The sequence below is a fragment of the Stegostoma tigrinum genome, chromosome 22, assembly GCF_030684315.1.
Source record: "Stegostoma tigrinum isolate sSteTig4 chromosome 22, sSteTig4.hap1, whole genome shotgun sequence".
NCBI lineage: Eukaryota > Metazoa > Chordata > Chondrichthyes > Orectolobiformes > Stegostomatidae > Stegostoma > Stegostoma tigrinum.
In genome coordinates, this window is record NC_081375.1 from 27,379,151 (window position 1) to 27,400,884 (window position 21,734).

The window sequence follows — 21,734 nt, forward strand, 5'->3', positions numbered from 1 at the left end:
AAACAGAAAGCAGTCAGGACCAGTCAATCAAGACAGATGGAGTGGGTGAGCATTGTTATTTTGAAAACGTTTAGCACAAGATGTCTGTTCTTCACGTTTTTCCGTCTCATCTCTCCTTTTCACTATCGCTCCCTCCCTCCTAATCAGAGCGTCCATTTCTTCGGATCCAATGCTTGAGATTTCAAGTCCTACTCCTGACACAGCAACAAAGCTGCACTGCCACAAGTGACAGTGGGCCATAAGGCACATTCCAGCTTTTCCTTCCCACATGTCACTTCTCAAAGAGCGGATGAGTTCTCCCAGCATCCTGACCAGTATTTATTCCTCCACCAACATCGCCAGAAAATAATAATTTGGTGTTTATCATATTGCTGAGTGTGGGATCCTGTTGTGCACGAACTACCTGCTACATTTTTTGGATTATAATAGTGACGATACTATTTTATTGAATAGAAGTATTTCATTATCACTGTTAAGGGCTTTGGGGTATCCTGAGATCGCGTAAGCTCGGCGCTATTTCAACGCCAGCCTTTCTTTCTGCCTCCCCTTCTCCTTTACGTCTCCACCTCTTCTTACCCCACTGCCTGGTATTATTACACTGCCTTTCTCTCTGTAATTCTTTATCCCGCTCTCCCCTGCAAGTTTCATTTTTTCTCTCTCTTCTCCCTTCTTACCTTCTCACCTGCTCCTGGCTTTGGTTCCGCTCCCAAATTCTGTCCACCGACCGGTCCCTCACCTTCACGGTTCCGACTGGAAACCCAAACCCCTCAAGCTCATTCAGTCCGGCGGCTGCAGCACCCGCACTGGCCGCGCAGGGAATTACATCGACTGACTTGGAACTTCTCATCCAAAGACAGCTACGATGTTACGAAAAGATTATTCATTTATTAAACTGGGATTTTAATTTCATCCCCATTTCTTGGATTATTGATGGGAGGAATTGTGGATCACCATCGATATCCTTTGCATATTAGAATGTCCATAACTCAGGAGAAAGAACAAGTCTTATGAGCAAAATAATTCCATTAAGCTTGAGGTACAAGTCGTATTTATAGTATCAAATTCATAAATGTGGGGGAACATTAAGCTACATTAAGTTAGTGGTACAAATGTCTCTGCACCTGCAACATTTTTCATAAGTTAAAAACCAGCTTAACTATTTAGTCACATTGGAATCGAAACAGTAATCTGTTTCTGTCCCCACACATGCCCCCCACAGAACTTTGGAATTTCTCCAGCAAATCTGCTTTTAATTAAGATTTCCACATCCGCAGTATTTTACTCTTGATTACGGGAGCAAGTCAATTTTCAATTTTATTGCAATCTGTGCTTGGGCAGAATTGTATGACACGGCTGTCTCCGATGAAGCAAAGAAATAGCTATCGTCATGACCAGTTTCAGGATGACAACAAATTGAATTACATACTCCGTAAATTAACCGACCTGTTCTTTCATAAGCTTATAAAATATACACTAAAATAAAACAAAAATCTGCGGATGCTGGAGTTATGAAACAAAAACAGAAATTGCTGGAGAAACTCTGCAGGTCTGATAGCATCTGTGGGGAGAAAGCCGAGTTAACATTTAAAGTCTGGTGACTCTTCTAATCTTCCTCTATTTCCCAATACTCCCCACGCCCACAGGACCCTCCCATGCAATTGCAGAAAGTTTAACATCCAGTTTACTTCCTCTATCCTCCTTATCCAATGCTCTAGATATAACTTCTAGGTAAAGCAGCGATTCACGCCCACTTCATTCAATATAGTCTACAGCATTCACTGTTCACAATGTAGTTATCTCTATTTTGGGGAGACTAAATGCAGACTGGGTGACTTCTTTGCAGGATACTGAAAAGTGTGAGGTGATTCAGTTTGAAAGGAAAAATTTGAAAGCAGAACACAGGGTTAACGGAAAGATTCTTGGCAGTGCAGAGGAGCAGGGGGATCTTGGGGTTCATGTTCACGGTTTCCTGAGGGCTGCCGCCCAGGTGGATAGAACTGTTAAGAAGGCATATAGTGTATTAGCTTTCATTAAAAGGGATTGAGTTCAGGAGCCGTGAAGATATGCTCCAGCTATACGGGGGCCTAGTTTGGCCACATCTGGAGTGTTGTGTCCAGTTCTGGTCGCCTCCACGTGGTAGATGTGGAGGTGTTAGAGGGGGTGCAGAGGAGATTTGCCAGGATGTTGCCTGGAATGGAGGGAAGGTCTTACGAGGAAAGGTTCAGAGAGCTAGGGCTAGGCTCTTTAGAATAACGAGGGATGAGAGTTCACTTGATAGAGGTGTACAAAATGATCAGATGTATGGATAGAGTGGACAGCCAGAGACTTTTTCCTAGGCTGAAGGTAGCTATTACGAGAGGGTGTAGTTTTAAAGTGAGTGGGGGTAGATATCGGGAAGATGTCAGAGGTAGGTTTTTTACTCAGAGTGGTAGGGGCGTGGAATGCATTGCCGGAGAGGGTAATGGAGTCGGCCTCATTTGGGGCATTTAAGCGACTATTAGATATGTGGATGATAGTATAAGGTAGGAGTGGAAGTTAGATAGACCTTAGGATTAGGGTAAAGTTTGGCACTACATTGTGGGCCGAAGGGCCTGTACTGTGCTGTACTGTTCTATTCTATCTGTAAAAATGGCCGTGAACTTCCACACTGTGTTATTTCTGTCACAGGGTTGCTGCAGTGTCCCAGTGAGCCACAATGCAAACTCAAAGAACAACATCTCATTTCTGCTTGGGGACCCTGCAGCCTCTACGATTCAACATTTAGTTTGGTAGCTTTAGAGCCTGATTCCAAGTTTCCACATTTTTTATTCACCTCCACACTCTGGTCCTGCACTTTGGATTTATTGCTGTGTCATGATGATATAAAATCCTCAGTAGTAATTATTCAAACTCATTGACTAACCTTCGCAAATGAGACATACTCATTGGATTCAACCTTCGAAATACAATTAGAGCTTCAGCATTATCAGTACATTCACGTCTATGTATTACTGGCTTTTTCTCTGGGTTGAACAGCTTTGGAGTTGAGAAAAGGTTAATAATTATCTAAGACACTTTAAATTAGCTACCAAATTATGAGACCTGCAAAAGACTGTAGGAATGAGACTTTTCACTCCAGACATCAGATATCACAAAAAGAACAAAGACTTAAATTGCAAACTCATGATGCAAAGAGGAATAAACCCCACCCACAATCTAAAGGCTCACAGGAGATCTCTGACAATGCACCCTGGAAACTCAAAATGGATTGTTCTCATCATCTGCAAACAACCAGTTTTGACACAATGAAGTGGTCCATCTCTGGGAAGCCAGGACTGTAAGCCTGTGATTGTTGCTGTAGAGGGTCACAAACCTAGAGACATGGAATATCCTCAAGGAATTTGCAGTAACATCAAGAATAAGAACTCTTTTATTTTCCCCCTTTGGAAGTGGTGTCCAGTTCTGTAAAAGGTGATCTGAGAGAAACAACTCTGCAAATTGAGAATTTTCAATAGCTGCCATATCGATCATAACTGAGTGCATCCTAGAAACCAACTATCAAGATCAATCTCAGCTTAAAATCTTATGCTTGTGTGACATAAACTATCTGATGTACACAAATTAGAATATCGTTCTCTTTATGTTTGGATTTTGAGTAAGTAATATTTAGGTTTCTTTGTGCATCTGAAATCAATAATTAACATGTATTTCTGTAGCCATGGTAATTTATTTTAAAACAGTTTGAGCAGACTACTTTGACTGCACAATGGATTTCTGTTTACTTTATGATTTGACAATTTATTAATGTAGATATTTGTTTCTCAAAGTTTTTGTTAGAAATTTCTGAACTGAAGAGTTTCTTAAAGCTTAGAGGAAAAGCCCACAGTAGAGACAAGAGAGACTTTCATTTCAGTAATACTGTGTTTTGGGCACTGAATATTTTGCACGGAGATGCATCTAAAGAGTAGTCCTCCTCAGAAACAGGGAGAACATTGTAAACATGATTATCTCAGAGTTAAGAGTTAGCAATAGTCCCAAACTGGATGTGTTGGAACAAAACCCAAAGAGGACATCGTTTATTTTATTTAAACATAACTGTATCCAAGCTTCGGGAATAAGCTTTTGGAGATTCCAGTCTAAGAGTTAAGGTCACAGTTACTGTAAATCTATTGAGGTGTTAGAGAAAAGAATTCTGGTGAATACTGTACAAGTGTTTAAAAAAAAACTTGAGGACTAATGGGGTCATACTTTTACTGTGTGCTAGGGCTCTTTTAGCTATTCTGTTTTATCTTTTCCTTGATAATTTTGTTTTATTGTTTAAAAAACAATGCATGCTTGCGTTTTAGTGGGAGAACACCTTGTTAAAGCCCAAACATGATCTTTCAAGCCATATTTCAATCTGGGATCTGACATTTCAACTAATAGGTCAGCTGGAATCATAACATCTCAAGGACTAACAAAGGGTCACAAAAAGTGTATGGTTTGGGACCCTTTGCTAGTCTTTGAGGTGTTATGATGGGAATCTATTGCCCCATAATTTTCTACAGGTATTTGTGAGCACCCAAGTAACTTAAAGACTGTATGTTTACTATTCCATTTTATTATTTTCTTCTGGTTTAACAGTTAACAAATTTGCCCTTATTTTTGATTCATGAAAACCTTGTTGATTGGCTTATGATCACAACAGAAATAGTTAACTATTTTTGTAATACAAAAGATGTACAGTTGTGTGCAGAAAAAAAAACTTAAACCTTTGTTGTGATCAACATGGAAAGTTGAACAGAGGTCAGTTCATGTCTACGCACCTGGTTGTAACAGTTGTGCATGAGTTAACTATTGCACAGGACATTTCAGATCGAGAGCTAATGCAATCTATTTACGGAAAGAGTCATGAAGCTGTTCCATAATCATCTTCAAAGAGCCAATAGCATAACAAATATCATGGACGTAGCTCCTGATATTTCACTCAATACTGACAGTAGAAAATTTACATCTCAATTGATGGTTTTTATTACCATTGCAAAGAGACTGGTGACTACATTTAGAGAGCAGGTCAGGACAAGGTGATGAGGAGATCCAAAGATGGGGATAAATAAACTGGGGCATTACATACAAGAGATATTGCAGGCTGCTGATTGTGTCTCAAGATTCTGCAATTGTTTCACTTGGAATATATATAGTTTGGTTATCTTGAGGTTCCTTTGACATTTTCCGAGAAAAAAAATTGACTTTGAAGCACAAAGTGGAACTGGCCCAGTCAGATTTCCTCAAACCTCGTCAAAGGTTTGTTTTAAAAAGTGAAATGGTGCTGTGCAGGACAAACATGGAACTAATCGAAAGGAAACATTAAATCATGCTGCAGTCTCTTCAAAGATCAATTGCCTTCATTATAGAGTGCATCTAGAATAGGCTGATGATAGTTGTTATAGACTGATTATCTCCCTACAGCCTTACCAACATCAGGCAGTTGGGCAGGCAGATTTCTTTCAATGTTTTCTTTTGCAAATTTCTCTCTGGGACAAGTTTTTCCCTCAATGAATTAGTTGTATAACAACAGACAACAAATAGAGTGCAAGGAGATTCCCCCCCCCCCCCCACCCCACTTCCTACCATGAAACCTTGACTAATCTTTGTTAAAAAGACAGCTTCGATGGTCTATCACAACTTTATCAGGCACTTTCACTTGCTGACTTCCTTGGCAACGCTGAACATAATTTTGCCTCACTCTGGCAGTGATAAAAAAAATTGTGATTATGATGAATAGATTGAAAGGTTCAATCACAGTATACTAGTCAAATCTCGAAGGAAATTTACTAGGTCTTGTTTGACTGTATCACAATAAATTAGCTTTAGGCTACAATTCATTAAAGATGACGCTGCAACTCATTCAAGTGCAATTCAGAAAACAAGCCAAAAAAATTAAAACCTCATCAGAGGAAGAAATTCTGAAAAAAAAAGGATAAAACTGGTAACAAATTAGAATCAGAGATAACCATTTAATTTAAATTGAAAGTGATTTGAAGTTTTATTTGATATTTGATGCTACAAATTGCAATGCCTTGGCTAGAATAATACATATTATAACTACAATTTGTCTTGTATGATCATAATCTACAGCAGTCAGGATACCTGGGACAGAGGAGCAGATAGAAATTAAGCTTTGTAGTTAGTCAAATTTAATTACATCCTCACTTGGAAATAGCAGTTTTAATGGCACAGGTACTGCACTGTCAAAAAATTGACATGCTACGTAATCCTTTCAAATATATAATTAAGTGAGATTCCTCCTAAAAAGTCATTCTTAAATCATTATTCTGTTCTTTAATTGGACTTTAAACCAGACATTGCTTTTTATTACCACAAAAATGTCTGCCATGAATATGGCCTAAAGCAGTTGTTTTACAAAACCAGGGTAAAATGTGATAAGTCACAGAATACACGAAACAAATTCAAAGATGAGCATTTGCCAATGACATGTCAAACAGCAGGATCTAACCACTTCCATGACTTAATGAAAGTTCATCCCTCCATGTAAAACTATTTGGCGTATTATGTTTAAAAACAGATTATGTAGTACCACTTTAAAGGTCAACATTTTCAAAAGTGAACATTTTAACAATTAAAAGGAATTCTGTAGGTGGATGACCTTTACACATGCAACATACACATTGGTGCTTTCCTGATTCACTGCAGCTTTTTACAAAACGCAGAATCATTAATTGGCCATTTAAAATGCTCACATCATTTAAGTCCCTTGTTTTGAATTAGAGACTCCTGTGTGTGACTTAGGTTTTGTAGATGGCTATTCTGTTGAATTTGCAAATTATTTAAGAGTGCAGAAACATTTGCTAATGATCGGACCCAGTTCTTTTGAGGGGGCAATGACAAGTATTAAAAAGGAGGAAAATAAACATTTTCTGCTGCTTCCCAATTAATCAGCCATGGATTCTCCAGGCAGAAGTTTTACAATTCTGACTAGGTGTCATCCGTTGCTTTAGTAAAAGACTTCGGCCAGCACCCCCTGTCCCCAGTTTCTTGCACCTTTCACCTCCAAAGCCGTGAGACTCCAAATTATTGGTTTTGTTACAACTGTCATTTGCTATCAGATGCTGCCATTGGTACAGCCCAAGGATAAAGGGGCCTATTTCTTCCCCAGCACTGTGGCCAAGCTCACTTATTGTTTCATCCAATGGCTTCATTTGTTCTGGACAGATGAATCAAACTGACAAGAGATTCCTGGGACTCAAATTCTGTACCTTCTGATTCAGAGCCAGGCACTTAACATCGGAACTATTTCACATGTAACAGTTCTAATTTACCCTTTTTTTGCAACACCAGACTTCATACTAAAAATGTCAGATTTGACCTTTATTTAATTCCTCACACAAAACACAAATAGTTTACAATTTGAAAGAAAAAAATTATAAACATTACTTTTGTGAAAAAAAAATACAGGAATGGATCATGCTCTTGGTAGGTTCCACATTACATTGTTGTTTTACAAGCTATTCAACTGGACAAATCAAAAACTGCAGTATCATCAGCTTCTATTTCCTCATAGACAATGAATGTCTCAGAAATAGATCAGTCAGTTTTTTCTTGTTTGCCCATTTTGGTCCAGCTATGTACCAGTTTCTCCGTTAAGTACTATATTTACTGCAACTAAGCCAATGTAAAATTACAGTTTTTGCAACATCATTGTGTGAAAAGACTCGACAGCTGTACAATCTATTGCACACGCCAGGAAACGTGGCTGATTGGTCAACATATAAATCGTTTTTTTTCAGCCCTCCCGGGCAGCAACTCGTGGCTCTGCCAAAGTGTTGTGAATTATGCTGACGACAGAATCGACTGACGCTCCCTTTAAGAATGTCCAATGATCTCCTTCAATTACGTGAATTAAGACCTTTCCATCACAAACCTGGAAGTGAAAGAATGAGTTGGAAATATTAACAAAATTTATTACATATTCTATAGAAATATACTGCGAGGATTACTGTAATCTAACCTGCCTGAGGGCAAACTGATAGGAGTGGAGGCAATGTCAGCTTTACATATGAAATTTGGTTAAAGGCATTTTGCATTCACATTACGTTAGAGTTTCATTACATAATACCGACCCAACCCAACAGTGCTTCTAACTATGTGCTAAAACTTCTTGCTCAAAAATTACTAAGAGCACCACTTTTTTTTGTCTCCACAGCTCAGACATTGACAACAGAATTACTTCAACTGACAATGTGAGCCCAGGTGAATGGTCTTCTAATTTACATCTAAATAATACACTTTACACAGTGAACCATCAGCTCAGTGCTTCTGCAGAGTTCTAACCAAAATATCAGCCCCTGGAATGTACATATTAAGAGCATTTGTGAAGCGATTTCACTGCAACAGGCTTATAAATATTGGATACGGAATCAGATGAAGAGGTTAATATTCAGGTATTGGAATAATGCATTCAAAAAAATTTTTGGGAGATGTGGAGTTGAAGTAGGCTACCTCACCATCTATCTTGTCACTTGAGTGGAAAAAAAGTACACACCAACGTATTCACGAATAGCGTGCGCTTGAGACCCCCAACCTACAAAATAACTTGGTAATTGGGAGAATCCACTGGCTGGTTGCAGAAAAGGAGAATCTGAAAGGTGAGGTGGACTGGCCAATGCTAAATTGCACATACTGTCCAGGGAGGTGCAGGTTAGGTGGATTAGCTGTGGTAATTGTGGGGTCACGGAGATAGAGTGGGGGCACTGGGTCTGGGTGGGATGCTGTACAGTAGATTGGTGCAGACATGATGGGCTGAATGGCCTCTTTCCCTGAAGTATGATTTTAATGAATCTATCGAAGAACCTATTTAATTGGCAGTTCAACCACCACCATAAACATAGTCCCTTCACGACTGACACGCAGTACACACTGCGCATATTGTCTAAAAGATGCTCTGCAGCAACTCACTAAGCCTCTTATGACAGCATCTGCTAAACCCACCACTCCTACTCCATAGAAGGGCAAGGGCGGCAGATACCTTTGAATAGTACCACTTTGCAAATTCTTCTTCCACATCACAACTCTAACTTAGCTTGGAAATACATCGCCATTCCTTTAACATTGATGCAGTAAAACTCTTGGAACTCTCTTCCTCTGTAAACAGTAGCTTGGAAGTACTTTCACCAGATGGCAGCCATTCAAGCAGACAGTTCAGTGTCGCCCTCTCAAAGGCAATTAAAGATGGGCAATAAATGTTGGTCTTGCTAGAAATGGCTCTCCCCAAACACATGAAATCACTATGTCTATCTGCATATTCAGTGGGAAAGACTCGAATCAATACATTTGGAGGAATGAATGAGTTCGATTTTTGCATTCCTCACTCTGCCAATAAGTCAAAATGTAAGCTCTGCCTCTGAAACCGCAAGCTTGTCCAAAAAAAATTAAACAAGTATTTCCCAGGATGTGAGCTTTGCTGGCTCGGCTATTACTTATTGACCATCCTTAACTGTCCTTGGAGAAGGTGGCAGGCAGTGAGCTGCATGCTCAAACCGCTGCAGTCCATTTTGTGTAAGGATACCCACAATGTTGTTAATAGTCCAGGATTTTTGACTGAAGATTGAAGTTTTAATTTTAAACAAACCCATAGAAAAAGCAATTCAACTGGAATGAGGAGTGAAATACATGTTTCCAAAGAACAACAGCTTACCTCAGAGAGTTGGTAGTCTCCACCCATACCCTCTTGAAGTTCATGAGTGGTCTTTGCTCGCAATAATGTGATGTTTCCACCAAATTTAGAAGCTGGTATGTATTCGTCTGCTGCTTTAAGCTTGTAGTAGAAAGCAGTAGCAGCAAAACTAAGCGTGTTACGGTTGATGCTTTTATGGTTTGTGGTGATCATATCAACAACTGCATTGACCCTTGCTTGCAAGTTCTCCAGTGGCAGCAATTTCTCAAAGAGCTGTAAGAAGAAACAGTGTAAAGTTAATTAATTCTAATCTAAGAGTATCAGGCCACTGTGCAGGAATATGATTTAACACTACTGTCACTCAAAATATTTTTACATTTCAGTCACTCAAACAAGATTGAAATTGTCCTGATTATTTGCAGAATAATGCAAACAAAGAATCATAGAATCCCTACAGTGCAGAAGCAGGCCATTTGGCCCACACAGTCCACACCAACTGTCCGAAGAACATCCCACCCAGGCAAACCCCCCCCCCATAACCCTGTCTTTCCCACGCTAATCCACCAAACCTGCACATGGGGAGAATATGCCAACTCAACACTGTCGCCAGAGGGTGGTATTGAACCTGGGCTCCTGACTCTGAGGCAGCAGTGCTAACCACTGTGCCCAGTGCTGCCCCCTGAAGTTAAATGAAACAAGCAGCTACCAACATAATTTTACTTCCTGGTCAAAACCATGTTGTCAAGGGATGTTTAGAAAAAGGGAAGATTTGTTTATGTTGTGGTTAATTACTATGAAATTTCCAATGAAGTTTCAGAACCCAGTTTACTTGCATATCTAGCACTAGATTCTGGTTTAACATTTGATCTTCATTTAATTTGGAATAATCACATTCCAGTGATGCTAAACATTTCTTCCAATTGTATCAAAAGAACCTCTTGCTACTTCTGGCAAAACATAGCTCTGTCAGTGTTTAGAGCTACCTCCGCATACAAAAAGCAAAGGGGATAAATTCCTCCTATGGTTTTTCCAGCTTGCACGTTGTAACTTCACATGAAAAGTCACAGGGACATTAACACAGTAGCAGGTCTCAGTGCCATTTGTTGCTATGGCACTAAGTAAGTGTGGATTTGACGCGCTTTGCTACAAATTACTAACAAAGCAACTAAGCTAGGTATTGAAGGAAGTAAAAATCAAAGTACATCATACTCAGGTCGAAATCGTATTCCTTCTCATTATTAGAAGCAAGCAAACTTAAGAGATCAAAGCAGAATTATCAGGTCACCACACCCTTTCAGTCACAACTGTCTGGCCATACCAAGGAAAATTTATAGGTACATCAAAATAAATTAGGTGCATGTGGGAATAGACGTGGCCATACACATTGTGTATTGCCAATACACATTTCTCACAGATTAAACATCTTGTGCTCATTCATCTCCTATTCCCACAGATTGTGTTTTCTTTGAAATATGCTCAGTCCCTACCTTGTTATGTTCTGTGTTTGTGAACTGTCCAACAAATGCACACATTGCTTTGGTTTCTGCTTCAGCATCATTTCCAGTCGTCAGTTTTGCTTTGTAACTCTAGAAATCCAGGAAGAGCAAAGAATATAACTGTTGATCATAGCAAAATGAACTGGATGTAAAAGCAGAAAAAGTGCTAGAGAAACTCAGCAGATCTGACAGCATCTGTTGATAGAGAAAGAGTTAATGTTTCCAGTCCAATATGATTCTTCTTCACAACTGGAAGGGGCTGGAAAAATGGGAGACTTTACATAAAAGAAAAATGGGAATGGAGCAAGTGAAACGACTGGTAAAAGGTGTCCCTGAACAAAAGGTGAAATGAGCATTAATGGTAGTAGGGAAGAGATATATAAGACGACTAGGTGTAAATAGTTGGTGTATACATAAACACCACTACTCACATTACTCTTCATCTATATCTCTTCCACACTACTGTTAATACTCTCACTGTTCAGGGGCACCATTACCATCACTACCACGTGCTTCTGTAGGGCACAAAATACCACATTGACACCTCTATATTCAAGCCTCTTCCTAGGTTCCAATGGGGAATCATTTTGGATTCAAAATGTTAACTCTGTTCCTCTCTCCACAGATGCTGCTAGACCTGCTGAGTTTCTCCAGTATTTTCAATTTTATTTCAAATCTGCAACATCTGCAGTTCTTTCTTGTCATGTGGGATTCAGGCATAATTGTATTAAAATAATTTTGTGAACGGTCAAATATAAAGCACAGTCATCAACTAATTATCTTAGTTATGCAGTTGCTGTTAACCAGTAATATGGTTTAAAACTTTCCATAACAACAACACAAAATAGTCAGACTTAAGAGAAACACGGGGGACAGAATCAGTTCCAGCAGTATTACACACCGTTGCTGCTTCCCTTAAATGATCCAATAATGAGTTAAAAACTATTTACAATCAAAGTCAATGGACAAGGAAGTCAGGACGAGTATGTATAAAGTGGGAAAATACTGCAGATTAGAAATCATCATAAACGCTCAGCAAGTCAATTAACTGTTTAATGGAGGTGGTTTCAGGCTTGTGCCTTTACTAAAATTGAAAAAAAAATTGACAGACGAGCAGCAACTTTATGAAGAGATGTAACAACAAGTGAAAGGGGTGGGGAGGGCAAGAGTAGCTCCACCAAACAAATGACACGCACGTTGTTTAACAGAAAACACTGAGGTGAGTCTTAGACAATGTGATACCTGGGTATAGGAAGCCACATACGAGTGGGAGCCGTCAAGTAAGATCAGGCAGTCAACAGGACGAGGCATGTTCGCTTGTGCTTGCAGCTGTGTGCAAATTTCAAATGCCACACAAGCCCCAAACGAGTAACCAGCAATTCTGTAGGGCCCCTCAGGCTGAACTTGTTTAATACAGCCAAGATAATAGGAAGCCAAGTTCGGAATGCTATCCAGTGGTGCAGCTACACCAAAAAAAATACACACTAGATTAATGCAATGCAATGCAACAATCCAGAGTTTTCAGGCCCCAGTCTATTTCATGTGCAATTCGTCACCAAAATATGCAGCTCTCTGAGCTTCCTCTAAGGAATTCAGTGGGGCAATGAAAATGACAGTGACACTGAATTTCTTGTTCACCTCATTCAAAACAGCAACCCACTTTAATTCTCGCAAGACCAGCAATTCAGTCACAAGCCAGACCAACATTTACTGCCTGTCATTAATTGCCCTAGAGCAGGTGGTGGTGGCTTAACTTCTTGAACCATTAATTGCTACAGTATAGGAAGGATCTGATTGCACTAGAGACAGCACTGAGGAGATTCACCAGAATGTGGTGGTGTTCCCATCAAGTTGCTGCCTTTGTTCTATCAAAGTTAGAGTCGGGGCAAGGGAAATATATCACACGTGAACCAGTGGTTCTAATATATTTGGACTTTCAGAAGGCATTTGAAGAGTTACCACACATTGGAATAAGATGAGTTCACGGTGCTGGTGTTGTATAATAGCATGAATAAAGGATTGTCTAACTAAAAGGAGTTGGAATAAGGAGGTATTTTCCAAGTGATAACTTGTAGCTAGGAGTGCCACAGGGATCAGTAATAAATTTTACATATGCCATATACTTGGATGAGGAAAGTGAATTGCGCTATAGCCAAACTTGTGATGACAAAAACAGATGGAAAGACAATTGGTAAACTGGCAGCAATATAGGCAGGTCTGGCAAGTGGGCAAAAGCTTGGGGCAATGAAACATGTGGGAAAATATCATGTCATGCCACAAGAAGAGTACAGCAGCAGAATATTATTCAAATGGAGAAAGACTGTAGACAGCTATACAGATTGCGAGTTCATATACAAGTTCAGGAGGAAATAGGAAAGGCAAATGGAATGCTGGCCTTTATTTTAAGGGAAAAAAGGAGTATAAAATAGGAAAGTCTTGCTAAAGCAATACAAGGCACTGGTCAGATCATACCTGAAATAATGGGAAAACTCTGGGCCTTTAGGGCAGGCATACAGTCATTGAAGGCAGTCTAGATTCAAATAGGCTGATCCCAAGTATGGATGGGCTGTCTTAAGAGAAAAAGCTGAGTAGGCTGGGCCTGCACTCATTGGCATTTAGTAGGTAAGAGGCAACCTTATTGAAACATACAAGATTCTTTGGTGATTTGACACAGTAAACAAAGAGATTACGGCAGAATCTAGGGCTAATGGCCACAATCTCAGAGCAAAAGGGTTGTCCATTTAAGGCAAAGAGGAGAAGATTTTTAGATGGTAGTGAATCTGTGGAATATTTTACCACAGAGGGCTGTAGAACCTAGATAATTAAGTCTGTCAAAGGTGGAGATAGACAGATTTTAAATCAGTCAAGAAATTAGGGCCATGGGAACGAAGGCAGGTAAGTCGAGTTGAAGGGTATCAACATCAGGCATGGTCTTATTGAATGATGGAGCAGACTCAATGGGCTGAATGGCATAAGTCTGCTCCAACATCTTATGGCCTTATATACCATAGTGATCTGGATGCAGAGGACACCTGTTTATCTCTGGTTTAGCACACTGCAGGGGCAATTTAAATGACAAAACTTGGTTAACAGCAATTAGTCTTTTTTAAGTTCAAAACTGGCTGCTCTGTAATTGCTGGCAAGCGACACAGATTAACCTGCCAGAATATTTTAATGAAACAGGAAAACTAGTCCATGTTTACTTTTGTTGAATTGGTTTTCATCTCCTTTTTGAAGGCCACTATTTTGACCATTTATGTTTTTTTTTTAAAAACAGTTTTTATACAAACTCAGAAATCAGATGGAAGTGATCACAACAAAATAAGCTGACACGATAATAACTCTAGAATTTGAAAATGTTTGAGTGAGCTGTATTTGGTGAAATAGCTCCTAAGATTTGTCCAAGCTGATAGAGATGGAAAACAATGGTCCTGTACCTTGCGTGCACTGTAGGCCATAGCAGGGAATGCTGACTTTGGATGCAAGTGCTTTGAACGCCTCAACTGACCCCTCAATTGGGTGCACAAAGAAGAGAGGTCGTTCATTGCTTTCTACGTTATTTAGCTTGGCAATGGTAGATCCTTCAGGATTGACAAGGAGCACATTAAGGTCCAAATCTTTCAACTGCGAGTCTACCGGTGACAGAGGTGTGGGCTTTGATTCTGTACAAAAGATAAGCACAGATTATCCACAGTAAGGGGAAGAACATTTGCATTGCTTCTTAATGCCTAACTGTACTGCAGTTTTTAAAAAGATAAACCTGTTAGGTTGGAAGTTCACAATATTTACACAACAGCAATAAACAATGAATATTTGAATAATGTGAGAATAAATTTCTCAAAGAAAACTCAAATCTATTCACGTGACACTAAAATATTAATAAAATAAATACTATAACTAACTATCTGAATATCAAGGAACATTTCATTTTTGGACACAAACTTTTGTCACATGATGATTACATATTTATTATTATATAGTGGCAGAGAAGATGTACGCTAACCCTCCAGTTTAAAGAAAGAAAAAGAACAGTCTGGAGCAGATTAATGTATGATTGATCATCACCTGCATTTTCAAGAAAAACATGATATTCAAGGGAGCGACAATGAAAATTCGTGTGAAAAAAGAGCCATGAGTTTTTGAGGTGCATCAAATGCTACCTTCCAGATATGCTGCAATTACAGTCTCCATTTGTGCCAAATTCTTTTTCGATGGGCCCATTACAGAAAGCTACAAAGTGGGAGCATACTCACTTTTCCTTCTAGCCCAGTAAAGAATGAAATTAGCAAACATTCTATCCATTCGAAGGGTGGAGGGACAATGGACCTCCCTCTCACATAAAAACTGAAATAACCACGACCAAGATTTCTACTAAATACACGTATCTACAGCTGCGGCAAAAGGCCAGAGAAGTGGAGTTTTGTGAGAGATCAACCAGGGTCTAACAGAATGATGGAATGAACTCAAAAGGCTAAGTGATCTACTCTTATTCCTGTTCTTCGTAGCTCAAAGTGCTTTGGCTTGGCCCAGGTTCTTGAAAAAGGCCGAGAACCTGCATCGACTTGGTCACAAAGCTTCTTCCATTTAACTGGCAAATGTGCTTTTGCTGAGGGTTGGACTTCCATTTTAATCCTACTTTGTTGCAGCTACTGCAACAGACCTCTGACATCTCAGTCAAGGTTAAATATTACCAAGTGGGTCTTGCTAAGAAGTAATTTGCTGCTACAACTTCCCCTTTTACAACAAGCTGCAGTCCAATCAAGTGAGCTACGTTGACTGATTTTACATCTCTCTGCCAAGTTTGCCATTAGCTAAATCTTTCCTGGGTTTCAAGGCTACTGAAAATTAAAAGCTGGTCATTACATAACATGAGTATAGCCAAAATGTGCTACAAGTACAGGCACATTCACATCACAGGCATGTATCCTCAGTTTTGCCAAAACAGCAAAATCTATCTTGAAGCAGAGAACATATCAATGTTTCTAAATTCCTACCTCCTGCACTGCCAGATTTATTCACCAGTTCACGTAATTTATTAATGGTGAGTTGTCGAATTTCTCTCATCGTCATGACGATTTCATAATCCCTCTCAAGTGTTTGTCGTACTTCCACTGCCATCAGTGAATCCAGACCAAGATCAGCAAGTGTTGTATCTGGGTTTAAACCATTGATGTCCCGTGCACCTTTGGGGTGAGAGAGAGAAGGGGTGGGGAGGTGGGGGGAGGGAGGGAGGGGGGAAGAAGAGTGGGGGGAGAAGAGAGAAAGAACAAAGCCTTACTCCAACAGCCCAAATCAAACAAGTGAAAACATAATTTTTGTCAACCAACATCTGTTCCTCAGAATCAGTAAGAGACGTACAAATGTTGTGTTAATAGTAAACATCTGGTCACCTGATCAGGATTAGTTAGAAATGCTATAATGATGGCTATAAAGATATATCTCTAAAAATCAAAAGTCAGGTAACTTATGCTTTATGACACATGGATTCACGAATGATGTTTGCTGATTGTAGTTATGAATACCTGTCAATGGATGGCATTTAAAGTTTTCTGTTAGATTCCCCTAATATCTAAGTGCAGATCAAGATAATGCCAGAATCAATTCTCAGGAATGGTGGTGTTGACATAACTGATATTAGGTAGAATCACAGATGCATACAACACTGAAATAGGCCCTTCGGCCCAAAACTGTCCATGCTGACCAGGTTTTCTGACCCAAACTAATTCCATTCACTTGCATTTGGCCCATCTTACTATCCATATAGTTGTCTAAATGTCTTTTAAACGTTGTAATTGTATCCGGCTCCACCACTTCCTCTGGCAACTCATTCCATATACACACCACCCTCTGTGTCAAAAAGTTACCCCTCCTTTTTAAGTCTTGCCCACTCTCACCTTAAACCTGTGCCCTCTAGTTTTGGACTCCCCTAGCATGGGGAAAAGGCTGTTGGCTATTCACCTTAGCTACGCCCCTCACGATTTTATAAACTTTTACAAGGCCACCCCTCAACCTCCTGCACGCTGGGGGGAAAGAAACAAGTCCCAACCTATCTAGCCTCTCCTTACAAGTCAGGCCTTCTAGTCTTGGTAACATTCTTATAATTAATTTTTGCACACTTTCCAGTGCTGCAGAACTAAGACACTGCAAGTGGTCTCAGCACGATCGGTTTATCTGAAGGAACAAAGCCCGTATCTCAGGATGCTGGATGAAGAAACAGTCAAGTTTGTCACTGTGATTCACCCAAAGAGCTTTAAGCTTTGCCAGCACAAATAAAGCCTACAGAGCAGCAAAGCTCTTAGGGGGTCCTACTCCAACAAGGAGCAAAAGTAGTTGAGGCTCAAATGTAAAGTTGAACTTTAGTCCAGCATATAAATAAGTGTCAATGTATTAACTCAATATTGTAGACTCAGCCCGATTTCCCCCAAAGTCAATGGAAAATAAAATTAGTCTGGATATGTAGAAAGCAGCAACCACCTATTTTGTGCCCAGGTCAAAGTTAAACTATACCCCCAATATCTTTTTAAATGAGAGGGTTGGAGAATTTGGGGAGAACACTATTTTAAAAATTGCTTCTTCTTATATCACATGATTCAATCTTTACAAATGTTTCTACCCTTAGAAGGCTCATTTGCAAAGTTCTAAAATAAGTAAGAAAATGTGAAGCACATTTTAATTCAGTATTTCTTAAGTAAATTAAATCAAGATGACACGAAATCAAGTTATCGCCTACAGCAATTTGGAACAGCAGATTGTTGCTATCTCTTTTGCAATGTGCAACTTTGTTCTGTATTCAAATAGCAGAGGTGTTTTGCCATTTTTTCATATAAATTAATTCTACAGGTACTTTTATTCAATACTTGAGAAGCCAGTTTAATTAGCTATGTTGTTGCATAAGCAAACTAAAACAGCTCATTTTGCAAAACTGCATTCACTTACTGTGAATACTTATTTTAGAATTATAAAGGAGTTAAAATTAACCGTTTATTATTGAAACAATAGCAACCGGTTCTACATTACTGGATAATGCCTAAAATAAAATTCACTGTTACAGGGATGAACAAGATGGGATGTTTTTCCATACAATGCATTCTACAATACGATTCATATCCAAAAAGCTTACCAAGTATGTGGGCCACAGCCTCAATAAGGTCCCGTTGACCACTGCCATCAGCCTTTACAACTACTGCTTTCTGTGCAAGGACAAAACTGCACATGACCGGATGAGACTGGTTCAGGAAGTGGTCTAGAACTTCTAAACAGGAGTTGATCTTCTGAGGCAAAGTTCCACCAATTACAGTGTCATTGTCGCCCATGGTTTCCAAGATGACACCCACATCGCCAATGGCGCCCCACTGTATGGCTAGGCCTGAGACACAGATATTCTTTGTAAGTTGCAGTAAATGCTCAAAACATCTTTAGAGATTTTCAACTTTTTGTTCTTTTATGCTTTTCAATTGCCTCATTGAAACGTTTCTATAAAAGGAGCTACCAGTTGTTAACTATCTCAAAAGTGTTTTCAGTTACATGGCTGCGACTCCTTTAATTTCCCTTCCTTCCTAACCTCTGTTGTTCTTGGTTATGACAATCTCAGAAAAGTTAGCCTCACAATTTACAGTACTTTTAGTCTTTATTTATGATTTCAACCTTGTCTTATGATTTACACAAGGGGTTATATTTATTTGTTATTGATTTATTGACATGTCAAAGGTGGCAGTTGCATTTTCATTTTTAAGGATGGATAAACAGATCGAGGAAATGTTTTCCTTTGAGATAGGGGTGGATCTGATAAAGGTCGACTGCATTATACTTAAAACAGGGAGTAACAAAGTGTCTTGCAGCCACACGTGGAGTTCCCAGTTTATTTTGGGATATTCTTTCTCAATTATTTCTGCGCTTTGCCCAATTCTATTACCCCAGTTATGAACAGCTGGTACAACAGAAAAAAAAGTGAAAAAATTCAATCATAAGGTCTTCCCCTGGCAAGTGGAGAAAACGCAGATTAGGTAACGATTCTTTCACCATAATTAAATGTGCATATATTAAATTAATTGAAATCCTGCTCTTCGTTGGAAACTGGTTATTGTTAAAGTTCGACAGAAAACTGCAATTTTCAAGAACAATTGAATAAATACAAATGACTGAAAATGGATTTTAACAAAAAAGCCCAGACTTTTTTCCTGAGGGGGTGAGGGTAGCAGGAGAAAGGGAAGCAAGAATGTACGTTCTTAACCACTGAGCTAGGAATAGTGGACTGACAGCACAGGATGAATTAAAGTCACGCTGGGAACGTAAATTTGGCTCAGTGGTTAGCACTGCAGCCTCACAGCGCCAGGGACCCGGGTTCGATTCCTGCCTCGGGCCACTGTCTATGTGGAGTTTGCACATTCTCCCTGTGTCTGCGTGGGTTTCCTCTGGGTGCTCCGGTTTCCTCCCACAGTCCAAAGATGTGCAGGTTAGGTAGATTGGCCATGCTAAATTGTCTGTAGTTTTCAGGGGTGTGGGGGTTGTCAGGGGATGGGTCTGGGTGGGTTGCTTCAAGGGACAGTGTGGACTTGTTGGGCTGAAGGGCCTGTTTCCACACTGTAGGAAATCTAATCTAATCATAAAGAGAAGCAAAAGGGAAAGAATAAGCAGATTGGGAGAGTAAAAATCTTGTACAAATTTTAAACTCAAAGCATCAGCCTTAGAATTAGAGGGGGTAAATTTAAAATGGAAATGAGGGGACGTTTCTTCAGCCAGAGAGTGGTGGGCTTGTGGAATTCATTGCCACGGAGTGCAGTGGAGGCCGGGACGTTAAATGCCGTCAAGGCAGAGATTGATAAATTCTTGATCTCACAACGAATCAAGGGCTACGGGGAAGAGTGCAGGGAAGTGGATTTGAAATGCCCATCAGCCATGATTTAAATGGCAGTGGACTCGATGGGCTGAATGGCCTTACTTCCACTCCTGTGTCTTATGGTCTCATCATCTGTTAACAATTCATTACCTGGAAAATTAACATACTACAGTTTAAATTTTCTCTTTGTGGACCAGAGAGATTGACAATTTTAAACAGGTACTTCATGAGGAAATGTAGCGACCTCACTCAATTCATGGGGAGGCTGGAGCACTTGTGTTATTTTAAAACAAATTGAGGCTAATGTCATACCAGCACAAATTTCCAAGCAACTAGTATAACTCACAACTTAGTCTTCAACTTGTGGTGGAACATTAATAATGGGGAGTGCTGTTAAACTCAGCAGCAAATGCCAGGCTAATAAATTTGAATATATTCGCTTCAAAACAAATACCTTCAGTTTCTTTAAGATTCAGGAAAATTCCTAAAGGAAAAGTGGGACAGATCTGTTCCAAACATATAGCACGTACCTGCCAGGCCATCTCGGCATCTCTGCTCACAGATACGTTCCATGGCAGAATTTGCAAAACCATAGTTAGTCTGCCCAGCAACACCATAGCCACAGCTCACAGAAGAGAAGACAACAAAATAATCAAGTGCCGTGCATTTCTCCCTACTGACCCTAAAGAAGAAAATTGTAACAATATCTTATTGGCTGCATTAAACTTGAATGAAAAACCTATATAGTAAAGTTAAAATAAGCACTAAAAATTATACAGAGAAGAAAAAGTCAAGCTATACTTAAATCACACAATAGTGAATATCAAAGGGAAGGATTACCGATTAGCATGGATGATTGTACAAGTACAATGTATATTGTCATGATTTGACTTTTCTTATGATGGTCAATTCAGTTACATGTTGTGCTGCAGAATACTCACAATGTCCCTGCAAATTATTTTACATATTCTACTTTTTGTTATTATAATATCTCAAATTAGAAATGTATATCCCCATATCCCTGCATTTCCCATGGCTAATCCACCTGGCCTGCACATCCCTGGACACTACGGGCAATTTAGCATGGCCAATCCACATAACCTACACATCTCTGGACTGTAGGAGGAAACTGGAGCACCTAGAGGAACTGCACACAGAGACTGGGGGGAAATGTGCACACTCCACACAGGTGGTTGTCCAAGTGTGAAACTGAACCCAGGTTTCTAGTCCTATGAGGCTGCAGTGCTAACCACTGAGCTACTGTGCCATAAAGGAAGGAGCAGGACTGGGAAAAGCTGCCTCCACTATTTAAGGAGAAAAATGAAATCCAGTGTGAATTCTACTCTTATTGGTCATATGGTTGATCATGATAGAACCAACAAGCCATATTAATTCCACCAATTACTAAAAAAAATGGATGCAACAGCAGTGATCTGGCTCTCATGATCTTCATTGACCAGTTTGACCAGGCAAAGGTAAAATGCAGTGAATGAAGGAATTAAATATCCCAAAAGTTCTCAAGTTTATTTACTATAACTGAGATCAGGTGATTTTCAAAATCTTCTATAAATCACAAACTTTTTTCCAAAGATCTTTTCTGTTCACTTGCCTGTCCAGGTGAATTGTGCCATTGTACTTGGGCTGATTAACATCCTTGAAGAGGTTAGGAGTCAAATTCTCCAACATGCCATCTTTTAAGACCTGTGGGAGAAAAATCCAAATTAAATGCCAGGAAATTTCAAGGTATGGA

At 39.6% G+C, this 21,734-nt stretch overlaps 2 protein-coding genes across 6 annotated transcripts in view; both read right to left on the reverse strand.

Annotated features, from left to right (window-relative positions):
• The window catches only part of dus1l (dihydrouridine synthase 1-like (S. cerevisiae)), a 63,066-nt gene extending 62,282 nt beyond the window's left edge, over window positions 1–784 (reverse strand). Inside the window, exon 1 of one of the 4 annotated variants that reach the window (XM_048555029.2) lies at window positions 675–784. The gene's annotated coding sequence lies outside the window, so the exon portion shown is untranslated. The remainder of the gene's footprint in view (window positions 1–674) is intronic. The other 3 variants (XM_048555030.2, XM_048555031.2, XM_059653714.1) reach the window with 3 other exon arrangements.
• A 5,190-nt stretch (window positions 785–5,974) lies between these two features.
• The window catches only part of fasn (fatty acid synthase), an 84,350-nt gene continuing 68,590 nt past the window's right edge, over window positions 5,975–21,734 (reverse strand). For both annotated transcript variants that reach the window (XM_048555027.2, XM_048555028.2), the window contains exons 35-43: window positions 21,594–21,685; window positions 20,515–20,666; window positions 18,269–18,514; window positions 16,143–16,331; window positions 14,586–14,810; window positions 12,391–12,611; window positions 11,140–11,238; window positions 9,674–9,925; window positions 5,975–7,900 (exon numbers count right to left, since the gene is read on the reverse strand). In XM_048555027.2, the coding sequence (XP_048410984.2) occupies window positions 7,763–7,900; window positions 9,674–9,925; window positions 11,140–11,238; window positions 12,391–12,611; window positions 14,586–14,810; window positions 16,143–16,331; window positions 18,269–18,514; window positions 20,515–20,666; window positions 21,594–21,685 (1,614 nt within the window). In that variant the 3' untranslated portion in view covers window positions 5,975–7,762. The remainder of the gene's footprint in view (window positions 7,901–9,673; window positions 9,926–11,139; window positions 11,239–12,390; window positions 12,612–14,585; window positions 14,811–16,142; window positions 16,332–18,268; window positions 18,515–20,514; window positions 20,667–21,593; window positions 21,686–21,734) is intronic.